The following is an 18,270-nucleotide window of genomic DNA, read 5'->3' as shown; positions in this document are numbered from 1 at the left end:
CTTTTTTTTTTTTTTTGCAGTAACTATGAAAGTGAAAATGTCAGATCAGTTTCAGTTTGTAGAAACTGGACCAAAAGCCACATTTCCATAAGCATTTAAAGGCAGCACAGTCCTCCTGAGCTATGGGACAATGGATAATGTAGTTTCCTGCAGTTTCACTTTGTCTGTTTTACAGCTGAAAAGACCCTGATTCCATCCAGCAGCACAAAAACTGACCAGTTAAAGTTGCAAGTGGCTGTATGTGCAAGTGTGTCACTCAGAGAGGTGAAACTGACTGCTCCAGGATCAGCTGGAGGATCTGAGTTTAAAAAAAAAAAAAACAACAACTCACCATCACTGATTAAACTCTGAACCTGAGACCTACGCAGAAAACAAGCAGGACAGTATTTCAGTGTAAAAATGTTCAATCATTTATAAAGATTATATTTGTAATAAATCTGTATTTAATCTTTTAATCAACAATAAAACCTTTGGTGTGTTTTCAGCAGGGATGTTTAACATTTTCAGAAGAATAAAAGGAGTGAGTTTTACACGTATAAATTCCAGCGTGACTTTCAGTTCCTGATCATCTTGTCTGTCCGTGTTCAACACCTTAAACCTCCTGTCAAGATTAAGTTGTTTATTCTGTGCCTGTAATGAACATTGGAGCCAGCAGGGGGCGCTGGCAGGACAAAACACTATATCAGACGGTAACACTGATGTGAGAATTGATCAAGCTGCTGTTTTACAAACACCTGAGATGATCAGAGACTGAAGTCACACAGAAACATTTAAGCCGATTGGATACAGCATGAGATTGAAGCCATGTGGGGACCTTTAGCAGGACTGTGAACCGTGTTATGGGGACACTGGGAGTCCAGGAGTCAGCAGGTGGAAACACCTGAACCTGACCCTCAACCTCTGCAGCCCTGGTTGACTGACAGCTGCCATTTATGTGTTTGTTTATGAATGAACTCGTCACATTCAGGTTCCTGATGACACTGCGGCGGCAGCAGGTTGGTGACCTCTGACTCCAGACAGGAAGCCTAGATCTTCTCCACGTAGTTTCCAGGGAACATCCCCTCTCTGCCACGCAGCCGACCAAACCACCAACCAGATGGATCTGCATGAACATAAAGATGCTGTTGAAGACGACAGGCCTGACCAATACTGATTGATAGTAGCAGCAACGCTAACAGCAGCATTAGCAGCAGTGCTAACAGCAGCATTAGCAGCAGCGTAATCAATGGAATTAGCAAGCAGAGCTAAGAGTAGTATTAGGCACAGTGCCAACAGCAGCAGTTGCAGTGACATTGTAGTATCAATAACATAAACAGCAGTAGTAGCAGCGGTAATACTACTACAATGTTAGCACCATTAGCCATAGTAAGGCAGTATATGCAGATATGCAGTAGCACAACAGTAGTGGCAGTACTACTAGAGTAATAGTGCTAGCGGTACCTTCAGTGAGTATTTCGATCACGTCATCGGCATTGAAGCTCAGCTCATCGGTGTCCTGGGCGTCGTAGGCATAGAGTGCTCGGCAATGAGGAGTTCTCGGCTTTGGTTTGGGCCGACCTGCTCCAGGAACAGGCTTCACCTCCTTCGACCGTCGCCGTTGCAGCCTGCAGGCAATACAGGGATTACTGTACTCATTTGGACCAAGAGCAAGGACAGGTGATTGGTAGTACTGGTCATACTGGTTAAACACATGACACTTGCTTTAGAGGTTTAAGTAGAGAGTCAGATTATATTGATTATACTGGTTACATTGGTCCTACTGGTCACCCTGGTTTTACTATTTTTGAGTGATTCTGCTGGTGGTCTTGATTCTACAGGTTTTACTGGTGATCTTTGTTGTATTGGTTCTCCTGGTTGTTCTGATTTTGCTGGTGACACTCGGTCACTCCGGACAGTCTCACCCTGCAGCTCCCTGGTCGGGGACATTCATAAAGCCCATGTCATGGTGTTGGTTGCGACGGCTGTCAGGGCGGTGCTGGTTCTGGAGACGGGGCAGCGTGGGCTGCTCCATGCTGGACTGCTGCCTCAGCAGGGAGCCTCGGGAGGAGGAGCCTCCTCTTGGAGCCCCGATCCCTCTGGAGTAAGGAGCTGAAGAAACAAAACAACCTTTAGAACCTGACATCCACCTAGACACAGACGACATCCTGACACCTGGAGGTTTAACCCATACCCGAGTTGTAATGGCCGATAGGTGGAGCCTGGTGGCCCATGTAGCGACTCTTACGGTTGTCCTTCCTTGTTGGTCCTACAGATCAAACAGACAGATAGTGAGTTTGAGCTAACAGCACTGTACAATGGCAACTGAATCGAGAACTTACTGGAGTTCTTGGGCAGACCCGGTCCAATAGAGACCTGTAGGACCTTCCCACTGGGCTTCAGGACCACCTCATCACCCTGACCCATCTGGAACTGGATCTGCCTGGACCCCGAGGAGCTGAACGGACCCCAGTTGCCCTTCTTCACCTTAAACTCCAGACTGGATAGGGACAGTAGATGGAGACAGTTAGTCTGAAGAAGTAGGTCTGGTTCTTCCTCTGTACAACAGAATACTGTCAGTTTTTTTTTACTTCAGATGATCGATGTTGTGAACTGGTTTTATTTAACTCAAACTGAACTTCTGTGTTAATATGTAACTGGTTAGTAACAGTTCATTGTACTGTGAACAGATAACAAGGAGGTGCTGACTGAGTTTATTACTGACAGGTTGTTGAATTTCAGCGGCAGCTTCTTCTCTGTTTTCTCCTGATATCGTTTCACCAGCAGACTGAGGAACTCTGTCTTAAAGATGCTCTGAAGAACGCTGTCGTACTCCTCCTCGTGGACGATGAACATGTCGTCTTGCAGAGTGCTGAGAGACAGACAGGTGTAGAAAGACATAATCCTCATCAGGTGTTATGTTCTCTCACAGGAAACAACTTATATGCTACACTTTCCAAATGTTTTGGTTCATGCTTATAGTTATGATTCTGGATCAAGGTCCAGTTCCAACTCTACTTGCAGGTGTAGCTCAGGCCTAGTGGCCTTAGTTCCTCTTTCTTTCCAGTTTTATTATGGTCTTGGTTCTAGTTCTGCTGTTCTAACTCTGGTGCCGTTTGTAGTTGTAGTTCAGATCGTGGTTCTAAATTCACACTAGTCCCGGTTCTACATTTACAGCTTTAGTTCTGGCTTTGGTTGAAGGTTTTCTCTACAGTTCCAGTTCAGACCCTGGTTCCAGTTTCACTTAAAGCTGCTGTCCGGAGTTTCCGTTTGTTTTCAATCTATGTATCGTTTTTTAACAAAGCTTAAATGTGTTAGTCTAGTTCGATACTATAATATAAAGTTAGAATAACGCGATATGAAAATTTATTCCTGAGCTCCGCCTTCCTCTCATAGACCCCCATGTTATTCCAAAAAGCGCCGGTTGCTGCCGACCAATCAAGTTCGAGCTTCAGCTTTGTCATGCTGTCAATCAACGGTTACGCGCACAGCAAGCAAGCCCATGCAGAGGTGGGCGAACTACGCACTACGCAACCGTGCGCACATTTGTTTTGCTTGTGGAGGAGAGAGCATCAGGGCTCAGCAACTTCCAGAAAAGTTACCAATCCCACGGCTTGTCAGGCCAAGAGACTGCAGGACGTTTTTTGGCTCGGGGTGCTCGCGTCGCTCCCCGACCACGGCCTCCATAGCCCGCCTGACGGCTTCGTTTAGATGCCCGACCTCTGGAGGAAGATGTTGGGGCGTCTGGGACATACTCTTCGTCAGAGGAGTCATGCAATTCTGAACTCTAGATAGAAATAAATAAACAATGTAACACATATACACGCGTAAATGCACTAAGTTTGATAAACAACGTCATTGAGAGGGATACACGAGTGTAATCACATATTGAAACTTTACTAGTTCGTCCTAGCAGATTATTTTGGTATTAGGACAAGTTAGACTCAATACAGCATTCTAACGTAATTCCTTTATTATTTACTAAATGTACTAAATGTAGAAGAGGGGAAAACAGCAAAACAGGCGAGATGCTGCAGCACTCCGGGCACTTCTCTCATGTACTGCGCACGTGCACAAATAAAGGGGCGAAATCAGAGGGAGGGAGGGTGGGACCAACAGTGTTCTGGGAGACGCTGCGATTCAAACTCCGGACAGCAGCTTTAAATCCTAGCTCTAGTGTCGGCCCTGGTTGTATTTGCAATTCTAATTCTGACCCTAGTTCCAATTTCATTCTGGTCCTTCTTCCGATTCCCCAGTTGCAGTTCTGATCTTTGCGGTAATTCTAGTATCATTTGTACTTTCAGCTGGTGCTCTGATGAGATGACTTTGGTTGAAGTTCTAATTCCCATAGCTCTAGTTTTTCTCTAGTCCTGGTTCTAGTTATGGTCCATGTCTTACATTACAGGTCTAGCTCTGACCCTGGCTCTAGTTTCACTCATGTTTTAGCTCTACAGGCTCTAGTTCTACAGTTACAATTCTGATTGTTCTAATTCTAGTTATAGTTCTGATCCTGTTCCTAGTTTACCTCAGGGAAACAGACTGGATTTTGTTGAGCTCGATCTTCCTTTTGAGAACCTCCCGGATTTGACCTTTATCTGGACCCTGTTTCACCTTCTCACGACCAATCAGGTACAGGAACTTTGGAGTCAGGATGAGGTCCCGCTTCACAGTCTGTGGAACAACAGGACACAGACGGTTCAGGTAAAGGAGCAGCAGGTTTGACTTCCAGCAACAGTAAACTTAGTGACCCCTTAGTTTCACATTCTCTTGTAGGCTGAGGCCATCCATCAATCAGAGGGATTGTTCTGCCGTTAGTTGTAGTCCTAGATATGGTTCTTGGTCTAGATCTGAAACAAATGCAGTTCTGGACTTAGTCTTGGTCATAGCTCTGGTTCTGACATTAAGAAACCAAAATATGGTTCAGATCCTAAACAAGTTGTATTTCAAGTTCTGGCTCTGCTTCTCAAACTGGCTCTTGGTCTTGTTCCAATGCTTCTTCCAGTTTTAAAACTACTAAAACTACTTTTAATCCTGGACCTGGTCTTGTTCATAGTACTAGTTCCGGATAATGGACTAGTCCATCTACTGAGAATATTGAATATGCTGGAGTTAAGATCCTGGTAATAGCTTTCTAGTTCAAGTTCTACTTTTGACTGATTGTGCAAGTGGTTGCCATTGGTACTGGTTCTAGCCCTGGTTCTAGTATTTTAGCTCAGGGCAACAGACTTGATCTGGTTCAGCTGCTTCTTAAGAGCCTTTTGGATTTGGACCCTGTTTAACGTATCCAATCAAAAACAGGAATTTCAGGGCTGGGATAATGTTCTAGATGTTTATAATAAGGATCTGCTAAAAGTTTGTGACTCTTACCCTGAATCTTCGGTCATATTTCACCACAACATCGGCGAAGTCAATCCTTTCCCTGCGGCCAACAAACTGCCTGATCTCGGGATGGTTGTCGGTGCCGATGTAGTCGCCCACAAAGTTCCTGTTGATGCTGTTCCTGCGGCGTTCCTTCTTGTTCAGCAGGATGTCAGAGGCTGGAAGAACCAAAATATCATTCAGGACACAAACTTAGATGACTCCTATCTGCCGATGGAAGAACGTCTTACCTTCTTCCCTCATCTTGACGTACTTGCGAACGGCGACATGTTTACGCCACGCCTTCTGAATGACTCGAGCATAACCATTATACTTCCGCTCCCTCATCTCCTCCAACAGAAAGAGCTGCAGTGACAAAATGAAACCAAACTAAAAACAGAACATGGCTGTCTGAGAGAACCAAGAGCTGCTTTGAACTAGAACATCCAGTCACTGATGGTGATTCATTTATGGTATATTCAGCAGGGACAATTAGCAATACGCATGCTGGATTGCAAGTATTAATGCTTAAACCTGGTGAAATCCTGGTTAACCCGAAATGACACTACCGTTCAAAAGTTTGGGGTCACCTAGATATGTCCTTATTTTTGAAAGCTAAGCAGCTTTTTTTTTAATGAAGTTAACATTAAATTAATCATAAATACAGTCTAGACATTGTTAATGTGGTAAATGATTATACTAGCTGGAAATGGCTGATTTTTAATGGAATATCTACATAGGGGTACAGAGGAACATTTCCAGCAACCACAACTCCTGTGTTCTAATGGTACATTGTGTTAGCTAATGGTGTTGAAAGGCTAATTAATGACTAGAAAACCCTTGCGCAATTATGTTAACACATAAATAGAAGCATGAATTTTCATGGAGACATGAAATTGTCTGGGTGACCCCTAACATCTGAATGGTAGTGTATATTATATCAAACTTTAAAACTGCCTGAAAACGAATAAAGATTACATTTAAACTTCCGCTTAGTTTTTACTCAAAACTTGGAAGAAATTTATTTCACCTAAATTTCAACCCCCAGTTTGAACTGTGATTGAGTATACCTTAAAACTCACACGAGAGGATGTTTTAAAAACTGTAAAAAACGCATTTTTTTTTACAGTTTCCAGTGGAAAACCCACTTCATGAGCATTTCATACCGACTCTGGAGCTTTGATGAAGACTTTGGTCTTCCCCAGCTGGAACTGGTCCTGGTCCATGTGGACAGAGTTGAGAAGGTGCATGACTCCTTGACGCTCGTCCCCTCTCCAGCTGGGCCAAGTCTCTTTGGTCAGGATGGCGTACCTGAAGAGCACAAACCTCCATTAGCACGTTAACAGCAGGAAGCAATCCTGCTTCTAACCGTGTTCCACCTCTGACCTCTGCAGGAACTTGTTGAAGACCCGTCTGTAGGCGTATCCAGCTCGGCGGACTCGGATGTTCTCTCGGAGACCCAGGTACTCCACCTGGTGTCGGACCCGGTTCTCCTCCCAGTCTCGGGGCCGTTTGGTCTCATTTGGTTTGATGCAGCGAATGTAGTGAGGGGTGCACTTCATCAGGGTCTGCACCAGACTGTTGGCTTGTTTCTACAGAGAAGGAAACAGTTTACTCTGTTAAATCTGAACCCCAAAATCTGTCAGCCTATTTGAAAAGATTTCCATCCATCCATTAATCTATACACCGCTTAATCCTCATTAGGGTCGGTAGGAGCCTATCCCAGCCAACTTAGGGCAAAGGCATGGCACACCCTGGACAGGTCACCAGTCTATCGCAGGGCTACATATACAGACAAACAATCACTCTCACATTCACACCTACCGACAATTTAGTCACCAATTAACCTCAGCATATTTTGGGACTGTGGGAGGAAGTCAAACTACCCGGAGAAAACCTACACATGCACAGGGAGAACATGCAAACTCCATGCAGAAAGATCCCAGGAAGATCGGGATGCGAACTGGGGATCTGCAATGCGAAAGTGCTAACCACCAAGCCATTGTGCAGCCTTGAAAAGATATGTTATCTTAAAAAAATCATGAAAATGATCCCATTCATCAGAAGTGAAAAACAGAAAGGATGATCAGATTTTTAACAGTCTGGTGGTCCTTGAACATATCGTTTGTGACATATGGTTCCATCAGGAACATGAGTCTGCAGTTTAGAGGTTAGTGGTGGTGGAGTTGTAATGTCTCTCTCACCTTTATTTTACTGCTGGCAGTGCTTGGTCGCCCTCTTTTCTCTGCCTCCAGATTCTCAGGAAACAGTGCTCTGATGAACGGACTGACCACAAACACATCACAGACACAAGTTATCAGGAGCTCATCACAGATACTTCTACACAGTGAAGACTTCGACTTCCGACACTTGTCTGCTCTAGAGACAATGGCACCACCTGTTGCTCAAATCCTGAAACTACATCTGTACTCACCAGTCAGCGCATAGGTGGTTTTATTATACAAATATTCTATGATGAAAACACTAACTCAGATCAACAAGAGCATGTAGTGAGATGTGATGAGGCCTTGTTTGGGATGTTCTGTAATTTTTGGTGACTTGAAGCATGAGAACAACTTGCTGTGATATTTCTACTGTCGAAGATCAGGAGTGTGGAGTCCTCAGAGAGACACCAAACCAGGATATAAACACACACTGAGACTCACAACTCGCTGCTCTGCATCAGCTCGATGATGTCATTGAACAGAACGTCTCTGTTCCGCTCACAGAACCCGCTGACATCATATGACACCTGGACACAGACAGGTGTACATGTGTGGTCAGTAACAGACAGGTGTACAGGCATACAGGTGTACTGGTGTATAGGTGTGCAGAGCACCTTGCCAGCGTAATGGTGGACGATGAATCCTCTGTTCCAACTGCTGAAGTGTTCGTGCGATCCGATTTGTCCCTGCAGCTTCTGCAGCAACGTCTGGTCCGCCCCCTCACCTTTAGCGTGCATTGTGGCACAAACATCATCCAGGATGCTCATGATCCCGGGAGGACTCTGGGAAATGATTAGATGTGATTAATCCAAACGAATGTTAGCATCATGTCTGCTGGAGGTTTCACCTGCTTCAGGTGTCACCAGGAGGCGGACATTAATTCAAAGACTGATGCCCATGTTGAAAACAGATATTCATCTGTGTATAAAATATTCTGTCTGCCATGCAGGAAAGAGAATAAACTTAGTTTTACTGAATAACCAGCAGTGCTCACCAGTTAACCTGATAAACACTCGGTCAACAGTAATTCAAAGCAGCTGTTTTTAATCAGTGGGAATGAGATGTGGAGGTTTCATCTCGTATTTCCAGATAGATCAATAACTGATTTTGAAATCAGACTGTTCAGTTGGGGAAAGTAATTAAGTACATTTAATCACTACTGTATTTAGGTTTTCATGACACATTCTCCTTCCACCACATCTTCTTACTTCTTCTTTTTTATATTCATCTGACAGCTTTTTAAAAATTATTATTTTTCTACAGAAAATACACAAAGAACTTGATTAGTCAGTGAATGATCAATGATTAATCAGTTAATTTAATTTGTTTAATTTCATTCATGGAAAAACATTTCATGACTTTATAAATGTAAAACTTTGCTGCTTTTCCTTTGAATAATTGGACTGATCTGACTGTATTTAAAATGATCTAGATTTTGTCCTGTTGGTTGGTGTTGTGAAGGGGACGCTGTGACAAAGCTTCTGTTTATTCTGAATCTATCAGATAATGGAAGAAATAATCTGCTGATTAATCCAGAATGAAAATACTCAGACTACACCAGTGAAATCCTTTTATGCTGCTCTGACTACTACTGCAGTGTTTCTACAGTGTGGTCACAGTACTTTTACTTGAGTAAAGTTCCTCCTCCACCTCTGATTCTGTGGATCTAATTTCTGTTGAAGGTTCATGTGTGGGATGAATTTAAAAAGACACGTATTAACACGCTCCTGCTTTATTACATGCTCCGAGTCCTGCTCTGTGATTGGTCGACTCACCAGTTTGGACTCGATGAGGTCACAGACCACCTTGTTGTTGAAGTATTCGATGGGCTTCCAGCTGATTCCCTCCTGAACATATTCTTCCTGCAGAGAGACGCCACAGACAGACTCCTGATTTATCTCTAATCACCAAAATTACGTGTTGCCAAATTATTTCTTATTGAATCTGGAATTTACGTTGATCGCTCAGCTTCATCGATAATCAATTCTTCTACATTGAGAGTTGAAGATGAAGTCACCTGTTCAGCCTTTAGAGTGAGTTCAATAAAAATCTGCTGCAGCTTCTCATTGACAAAGTTGATGCAGAATTGCTCAAAGCCATTTTTCTGAAAATAAAAAAGAAGTAGATAATAATCAATAATTTGATTCACATACATTTCATGCATGAATGGAAATAAAGTGAGTCCAGGTTTCATTAGCTTCTTTGGTTCCTTCAATCCTTCATATGTCCACCTTTATTTCTGATGTTAGACTCAACATCGAGGAAACCAGAGTCCACTCATTTCTGCTCACATCTTCTTACATTTTTCACACAGTGTGTTCTTCAGCTGCTTTTTGATGGAGGGGTTGTGTTGCTCTATCTTTCTCTGGAAAATACCACAATGTTCTGTTGGCTTCAGGTCAGGACTCACACTGTCCAGGTTCTAGTTCCACTTTGTTCTAGTGTAGAAGCTGTTGTGTGATGTTGTTCTTTGGATGTTCTCCTGCTAGAATATTCCTCTTCTTGCATCTTCTGCTGACTGGGGCTCATCTTGTCTTCCAATATTTTAGTTTATCCTCCCACATTCATTGTGCATCTAGAAATGTCATCAACACTTTTTGCAAATGAGTTCTGCTGTTCATAGCTCATTTTAGAACCATGTTCACGCAGTTAGCCTGATTGGAAATTACAGCTGGACTCAGTTTGGTGCATTGAGTTTCTGTTGTGGAGCCTGAATTTTCAGTTTAATCTTTGTTCTGTTGGACCAGGACAGGGCTAGCCTGTGGGGACTGAACCCTCAGACATGGATTAGAGGTTCAGAGAAATCCAGGTTTATGTTTCATTAAGGTGTGTTAGTACCTGGAAGATCTCGAAGCCGTAAATGTCAAGGACTCCGATGTTCAGCTCCTCCTGGTCCTTCTGCATGGCTTTATTGATACACTGACAGAGAAAAGAAGAAACTGAGTGACAAGACGTTAAACCCACAAAGAGACTGAAGCAGAGTGAAGAGGCTGCTTGGACTGACGTCAACGAGGAAGTCGAAGAGTCGGGCGTACAGAGCTTTGGACAGTGCGTCTCTGGAAAAACAGGCCTGCTCGGTGTTCAGGGTGACGGAGATGGACTCGGTCTTCCCACCCCACTTACTGTCCATCACCCGGCTGGTCAGCTTACTGCAGAGGCCATCCTGAGGGATTCCCAGCAGGAAGGACGGGAATGCCAGGACTGACGGACGAGACACAAATGGACATGAAGAACTATCTGTTCAGTATTTAGAGTTTCACTCATTTACACACAGTCTACATACACTTTCACAACTTGACACACACACCTTTCTAAATAATATTGCTGCAATAATACCTCTGTATTACATATATTACTGCTGGATGTAGTGAGTCACCTGTGAACTACAGCTTCAGTCTGTTATTCAGCCTGTTTCAGTTCACACCAAATCAGACGGTCAGTTTAAAGCAGCAGAACTGTGTGAGCAGCTCCTGTTTTTAACTCTGTACTAGTTTACAATCACTACGTTAAAGCAGCAGAACTGTGTGAGCAGCTCCGGTATGCAGAGAATCACTGATGTGCTTCAAAACACCATTGATCACTGTGACACTGAATGAAACTAAAATCAGACAGATTCTCTACGGAGATCTGAACGAAGAGGATCTCTGGAGGTCTGTTGGTGTGTACATCAGTGATGATGATCTCCTCAGGTGGTGGACGTCACTCTGAATCTGAACATATGCGTTTCATATGTGCGAGTTCATCTGATAGAGCTCTGACTCTGAGAAGGCCGACAGTGTTCTTCATTCAGTTTCTGAGTGTTGTAAAGGACTTAATCTGCCTGAGCTGAGTCACTTTATAGACACTTGTTCATGTCTCCTCTGTGTGCAGTAGTTTGTGTAGATTGTGTAATGCAGGGTGTGTAGTACAGATTGTGTAATGTAATCCGTCGCTCTTACAGTCCTGGCTTTCCACCACAGCATAGTTGTTTTCCTCTCTGAAGCTGATGTTCCCCAGATGAAGGATTCCAGCCACAAGTTGAAGAACCGAATCCTGATCCTCCATAGACAGACCCACAACTGACATCGCTCCCTGTCACACAAATACAACAGTTTAACACTTTGCTGCTTCATGGGTGTGTTAAAGTAACACATTCTGTCATTCAGACAAACAAACCCACGACACAGTATGACACTACATAGATACAGGTGAGTACAGGTACCAGAGTATCGGAGAACTCCTTCTTGTCGTTGACGTCCTCCACTGTGTAGGTTCCTGATTGGTTGAGGTAGTAGTAGTAGTCAGGGGTCGTGACCCCAAGGTTCTCCCTCTGCTCTCCACTAGCCCCCTCCAACAGCTGGAACAGGTCAAAGGTCAGAGATCATAGAGAGGTCAGTGGTCACAGAGAGGTCAGACAAAGGTCGCAGTGATCAAAGGTTACCACTACTCCAGGCATTGAACACATGCAGGACCTGTAGCACATGTGATAGAATAGCACAGCATACCTAGTAGTACTTGTTGTCATGCTTTTTGCAGTACCTGGTTGTACATGTTGTGGTACATGTTGCAGTACTTTTTGCAGTACCTGGTAGTAAATGTGGAAGTTTCTCTCTCCTTGATTCTGAGACACAACTCGACTTTTCTCCAGTAAGAAGTTGGAGATTTTTCCTCCATCAGGAGCTCCGCCTCGACTGAACTGGATCTCAAAGTACTTCCCCTGAAACAACCACAGAGTGTCTGTGTAGTACTCCAAACAGTCTCTCTGTGTATTCATATCTGAGTAACACGTAGTATTTGGACTCACAAATCTGCTGGAGTTGTTGTTGCGGACGGTCTTAGCATTTCCAAAGGCCTCCAGCAGCGGGTTGGACTGCAAGATGATGTCTTTAACATGCTGCAGAGAACAACAGCGTAACCATGGAGACGGCAGCGACAACAGCGGTAACCATGGATACCCATGTACTGACCTGTATTCTAAGTACTCAACTGTAATCTGAGTACTGAGCAAAGTAATGTGAATACTGACCTCTAGTCTAAGTATTCCGCTGTGTAATCTGAGTATTCCGCTGTGTAATCTGAGTATTCCGCTGTGTAATCTGAGTACTCCTCTGTGTAATCTGAGTACTCCTCTGTGTAATCTGAGTATTCCGCTGTGTAATCTGAGTACTCCTCTGTGTACTGACCTGTACTTTGTCTCCTCCCCCTGACACTTTGGACACGTAGCTCATGATGTACTTGGCAGCGACAGTTTTTCCAGCTCCACTCTCGCCGCTGACAGAACACAGATCAACATACATGTTACACTGCACACACTTACACCTGTTTGTGTGTCCATTGTGATATACTGTGAAGTCCCGCCCACCTGATGATGACACATTGGTTCTCGCTGTCAATCATCATGTTCCTGTACATGTTGTCAGCCAGAGCGTAGATGTGAGGAGGGTTCTCATACTGGGCCTAGAGGGGGAGACAGACACACAATCTCACAACTGTGTGTGTTACCGTATTACCGTGTATGGTACTGTATTACCGTGTGTGTTACTGTGTGCGTTATTGTGTTACTGTGTGTGTTATTGTGTGTTTGTGCATTTGTTTGTGTTCACGGTTGTTCATTAATTTGTCTATTTGTCTTTGTTTACCTGCTTGTTGGTTTGTGTTTGTCTATGTATCTGTTTGTTTGTTTGTTTGTCTCACCGCTCCCTGGTACAGCTCCACTTCTCTCTCGGTGAAATATGGCAGCTGTTTGAACGGATTCACTGAGATCAGAACTGGACCGATGTAGGTCTGACACCACCGGGTCAAGGACCAAGTCTCACTCACAAGAAGGAATAACTACAATAATGAATCACTAATTAGGATACGAAGATGTAGTCGTCCATGTATCTCTTCTTCAGGTTCTCTGTGATGGCGTCTTCGTTGATCTTTGACAGAAGAACCATGTCGTCCACTCCACTCACCTTCACGTTCTGAGCCTGCCAATGGTAGCGCTCCTTACTGCCCTGTGGACAAACAGAGAGGGTTATCTGTTTTTTATTCGTGATATTAGATGAATGAATTGCTAACTTCCCATAAAAGTAAAATAAACAGGCATCTGCAGGAACTTTATAATAAATAAATAAGTTTCAGCCTTTTGGCATCATTTCTTTGAACTGTTTTTGCTTCTTTTTATGATCATTAATCAGCTGTTTTTCGAAATCAAAGTTTATTTAACCAAAATTTTATTTGTTTGAGTTTTGTTCAGGATATTGATTTAAAAAAGCAAAAAAAATACTGAAAACATAAGAAGATTCACTACACTGTGGGATAAACTTTTTTTTAATTTCTTTGTTTCATATTCTTATTTATTTGTATCATTTAGCTTTTCACTATTGATTTTACTATTTGTTTCTGTTATTTTTATTCTTTACTGATTATAATTCTTTACAAGTGTTTAAATCTACAATTTCAATTTTATTTCATTTATTTATATTATATATTGGTTCCTATTTCGCTTTTTGTTAAAATGCCAGATTGCGTTAAACTGATCTCATTTTAATTTATAACTTTACTTACATATTAAAATGTAAAACAGTAATTTATATTACATTTAATTGTATGATTTGCGATATTTTCTTTGTGACTACCTAAATTTGATATTTTTTATCATGTTCCACTTAAGTCTGGGATATCTAACAGGCTTGTTACTGATTTATATTCTAGAATAATTGAGCTGTTTTCATTTCATATTTATCGTGCGTTTTTCACGTGGAGAGGAATCGAGTGCAGATTGATCCATGATGATAATTACTGATGATCATTTATATTGATGAGCTCGTTTGTTCACTTTGACTGATGCAGAGGTTTGACAGAAACCTACAACATGTCTGTGTCTTTGTGTGTTCATGTGAATGTTCTCCGCTGGTAAAATCTGAGGAACCTTCAGACTGGTTCTGTTTAACGGAGCCTACAGTCAATGCCCTAGTAACATCTCAGTAACGTTTCAGCAGCATCTCAGTAACGTCTCAGTAACGTTTCAGCAACATCTCAGTAACGTCTCAGGAAACATCTCCTGGATTCTCAACATTCTTCTGTCCTGCTGGATCTTGTCGACCTGAAGAGACGCCTGAACATGTAAAACCCACTGCAGGGTGTGTGTGTGTGTGTGTGTGTGTGTGTGTGTGTGTGTGTGTGTGTGTGTGTGTGTGTGTGTGTGTGTGTGTGTGTGTGTGTTCTTGTACTTGCTACATTGTGAGAACCATTTTCTGCATTTAACTATCAAAGTGAGGACATTTTTACAAAGTGAGGACATTTTGGCCAGTCCTCACTTTGAAACAGCCATGTTTGAGGGTGAAGACTTGTTTTTAGAGAACAGGTATGAATTGAGGTTTGGTTAGGGTTAGGGTAAGGATTAGGGTTAGGCGATCAGTTGTGATGGTTAAGGTTAGGGTAAGGCTCTAGGAAATGCATTACGCCTATGGATGTCCTCACTAAGATAGAAGTACAAACATGTGTGTGTGTGTGTGTGTGTGTGGTTATCAGACTCTCTCTGAGGGACAATTTGAGTTTTATATCAAAGTGAGGACCTTCAGGCCATTCAAAGGCTGTTAAAGGGTTCTGATTTGATTTTAGATTTAGGTTCAGATTAGTGTGGATTAGCTATACAAACAAGTGCGTTTGTGTGTGTCTGTGTGTGTTTGTGATTAGCGTTTCAGTCTGTGAACTAAAGTTTTCAGACTAACCAGAGGCTAACTCTTCAGTTTAAACCTCCGAGTCCATTAAATGTTAAAATTTTCTCAGTTTTCTCCTCCAGAGTCACAAGAAATTTTTCTGAACAAATAAAATTACAAACCAAATGTGGTTTTTTGTGATTTTGTTTGCGCTGAGCCGCCTCCTGCTCTCTGATTGGCTGGTTCGAATCACATCAGCTCAGAATAATAATCGTCTCAATTTACAACAAACAAACAAGTAAACAACCTGATCACATGGTAACATGGTTTCCATGGTAACAGGATTATTCATTTGCTGTTTTTATATTATTTATATTGTTTTATTTCTATTTAATTACAAATATTCACAATGCTTTTCTATTTATTTATCCCATTAAGTTTTTTAATTTTATTTAAATGTGATATTCATAAATGTGTTTTATTTACTGATGATTGTTAATTTTTGCTTCTGCAATTTTGATCTACTTTTCATGTTATTTTATTTAAATGCATTTGATCACAAATATTGAAGATATTTTTGTTTTAAATTATTATATTACTTTCATTTTATTTATCACATTATTTATTTTGTATATACTTTTATTGTTAGTTTTTAATCTTACTTTGTAATATTTGTGTTACTTGCATTTTATTATTTATGTTCATTTAATTACAAATATTCTTGGTATTTGCTCTTGTTCTTCTATTCTTGTTTTATTAATTTTTTTGTAATAATTTTATACTAATTTGTGATTTTTTTAATGATTTTTAATTTATTTTTGTTTAATCTTTGATTTATTTGTGATATTTTAATCAGATGTTTTTTGACTCTATGCTTTATTTTTCTGCTTTATTTCTTCTTTTTTTTTCTTGTATTAAGTTAAAATGAATAAATTTTCAGATCAGAAAAAAATTTAAATCCAACAAAACACCAGCAGAGAAATTTCAGCTGTAAGTTTTACAGGCTCAAACAACCAGAACCAAAACCAGAATCAAAACCAGAACCACATTCAGTGTTTCTCTGCAGCTGAAACATTTTAAGTGATACCGAAGTTGCCGAACTCACCATGTCTGCAGCTGCTCCACTTCCTGATTCAGGTAAAAGTCCTCAGAGGGTCTCAGGTGAGTCCAGGTGAGTCCAGACTGAATCTGGATCAGATCAGACCTCCTCGGTTCGCTTTGGTTCGGTTCAGATGGATTCTGTAGTTCTGAACAACATTTTTCTGTTCGTCTGTTTTTCTTCCTTCAGTCTTCAGCGTCTTAGCTCTATGCAGGTGTGGACAGGTGAGGCTCCGCCCCCTCCTCAGGCCTCTGGAACTCTGGGTAATCTGGTCAGAAGACGGTCCAGCTAAGCTCTGCTGCCCCGCACAGACCAGAACCAGAACCACAGCAGAGGGAAGAATATTCAATAACCCTCGTGTTATCCAAATTGATCCGTTTTAAAACTTGAAAATGTGGGGAAAATATATATATATTTTCTGAAGAAAAGAAATGTTGGAAAAAAAATAAATGCTAAAAAAAATGTTTCTTAAGAACATTCGCAAAAAATAAACCAAAATCCAGCAAATTTCGCTGGATTTTGGTTGACTTTTTTTAAAAATAAAACTTTTAAGGAATTGTTGGAATTTTCTTTCTGAAGGTTTTGCACAATTTCAGAAATTTCAGGATTTTTTTTTTGCTTATTTTTTGGATTTTTTTCAGGCCAGGAGTCAATATTCAGCTATTTTAATTATTTTGTATTTATTTATATTTGTATAAAATTACTCTTTTTAGTTTTTAAATGCATTTTATCTGTTATTATTCATATATGAATGAATTGCTAATTTTATATAAAATAAGAATAAACAGGAAGTTTATTGGAAATAAATAAGTTTCAGCCTTTTGGCATCATTTCTTTGAACTGTTTGTTTCTTTATATGTTCATTAATCAGCTGCTTTAAGAAGTTCGAAGATTTTTTGCCCAAAGATTTGATTTGTTTCAGGCTTGTTCAGAATTTTGTCTAAAAACAGTAAAAAAAAAAAAAAAAAAAAAAAACTGAAAACAGAAGAAGCTTTTCATCTCTATGATCTCTTAGATTATTTCAAACCAAACATCAGAAAACTGAAAAGTGAGAATGAACGATTTTAGACATTTCAGACATTTTCACACTTTTTTCGGGCCTTAATTCAAGATTATTTAAAGGCTCCTCATAATTTTGTCTCATGTGACTGTCAGTAAATCAGGTTCTCAAAGTCATTTCTAATAAAATCCTGAAGAACAAAAAGTGAAACTTCATTTATTACTGACTTTTATTTGCTGCTAAAACAGACGTGAAAAATTCCGAAATTGAAGCTGCTTTTTATTCTGTTTTCAGTTGTTAGTTTATTATTTATCGGCTTGGATAAGACTATTTACCAACACATTAGTTGTTGTGGTTCAAATTGTCAAACCCGATCAATCAGTTCTCAAAGTTCAACTAAAACTGAACACATTTGCACTTGACAGACTGCAAGGAAAGTAATTAAATAAAAATATGTTTTCTCCTGACTAGATCCTTGCATGTGCTGCTTTCCTTTTACTCTAGTGTTTCACAATGAAAGTATTCTGTTTACTTTTTATCTACATGTGGTTCAGAAAACATCACCTGTTGACTTCTGCTTTATCATTTTTTGTCAATGACCCCAAAGACTGAACTTTTAAGTTTTTCATATTTCAACTCCCCAATAATCAATTATCGATCTACCACTCCAGTATTAGATTCTGAATCAGTGACACAATGAGAAATAATAGAGAACATTTCAGGTTTTTCCTCTTTCATAGTTTTTTGTTGCAATTATCTCAAGAGTTGTTGATATAGCAAACTACATTTCCAGAAGTATCATTTTTAAATAGTTATATTTTATCCCATGGAGCAAAATTTACTGTAAAAATGTGATGATCTAAGATTAAACAAACTTCTCTGGACTTTTAGGATTCAATTCTGCCAACACTTCAGAAAAAGTCTGAATGAAGCAATAAAAACATTCTGTGGCAGTGACCACACATTGATCAGAAACCTCAAATGTAG

At 40.8% G+C, this 18,270-nt stretch overlaps 1 protein-coding gene across 1 annotated transcript; it reads right to left on the bottom strand.

Moving 5' to 3' along the window:
• Positions 1–420: 420 nt before the first annotated feature.
• On the bottom strand, positions 421–16,530 carry myo1eb (myosin IEb). The gene is made up of 27 exons (XM_022220290.2): positions 16,290–16,530; positions 13,400–13,537; positions 13,233–13,322; positions 12,901–12,995; positions 12,722–12,809; positions 12,343–12,432; positions 12,124–12,255; positions 11,761–11,895; positions 11,498–11,630; positions 10,564–10,760; positions 10,398–10,478; positions 9,577–9,663; positions 9,335–9,421; positions 8,174–8,341; positions 8,001–8,086; positions 7,539–7,620; positions 6,721–6,926; positions 6,501–6,645; positions 5,586–5,700; positions 5,344–5,513; positions 4,502–4,647; positions 2,702–2,848; positions 2,319–2,476; positions 2,171–2,245; positions 1,902–2,088; positions 1,441–1,604; positions 421–1,102 (listed from the first exon to the last, which is right to left on the bottom strand). The coding sequence occupies exons 1-27, from the start codon at positions 16,290–16,292 to the stop codon at positions 1,026–1,028; spliced, it is 3,282 nt and encodes a 1,093-aa protein (XP_022075982.1). The 5' UTR covers positions 16,293–16,530; the 3' UTR covers positions 421–1,025.
• Positions 16,531–18,270: the final 1,740 nt, after the last annotated feature.

Source organism: Acanthochromis polyacanthus, chromosome 12 (assembly GCF_021347895.1).
Source record: "Acanthochromis polyacanthus isolate Apoly-LR-REF ecotype Palm Island chromosome 12, KAUST_Apoly_ChrSc, whole genome shotgun sequence".
Taxonomy (NCBI): domain Eukaryota; kingdom Metazoa; phylum Chordata; class Actinopteri; family Pomacentridae; genus Acanthochromis; species Acanthochromis polyacanthus.
This window is presented reverse-complemented; position numbering and strand designations above follow the sequence as displayed.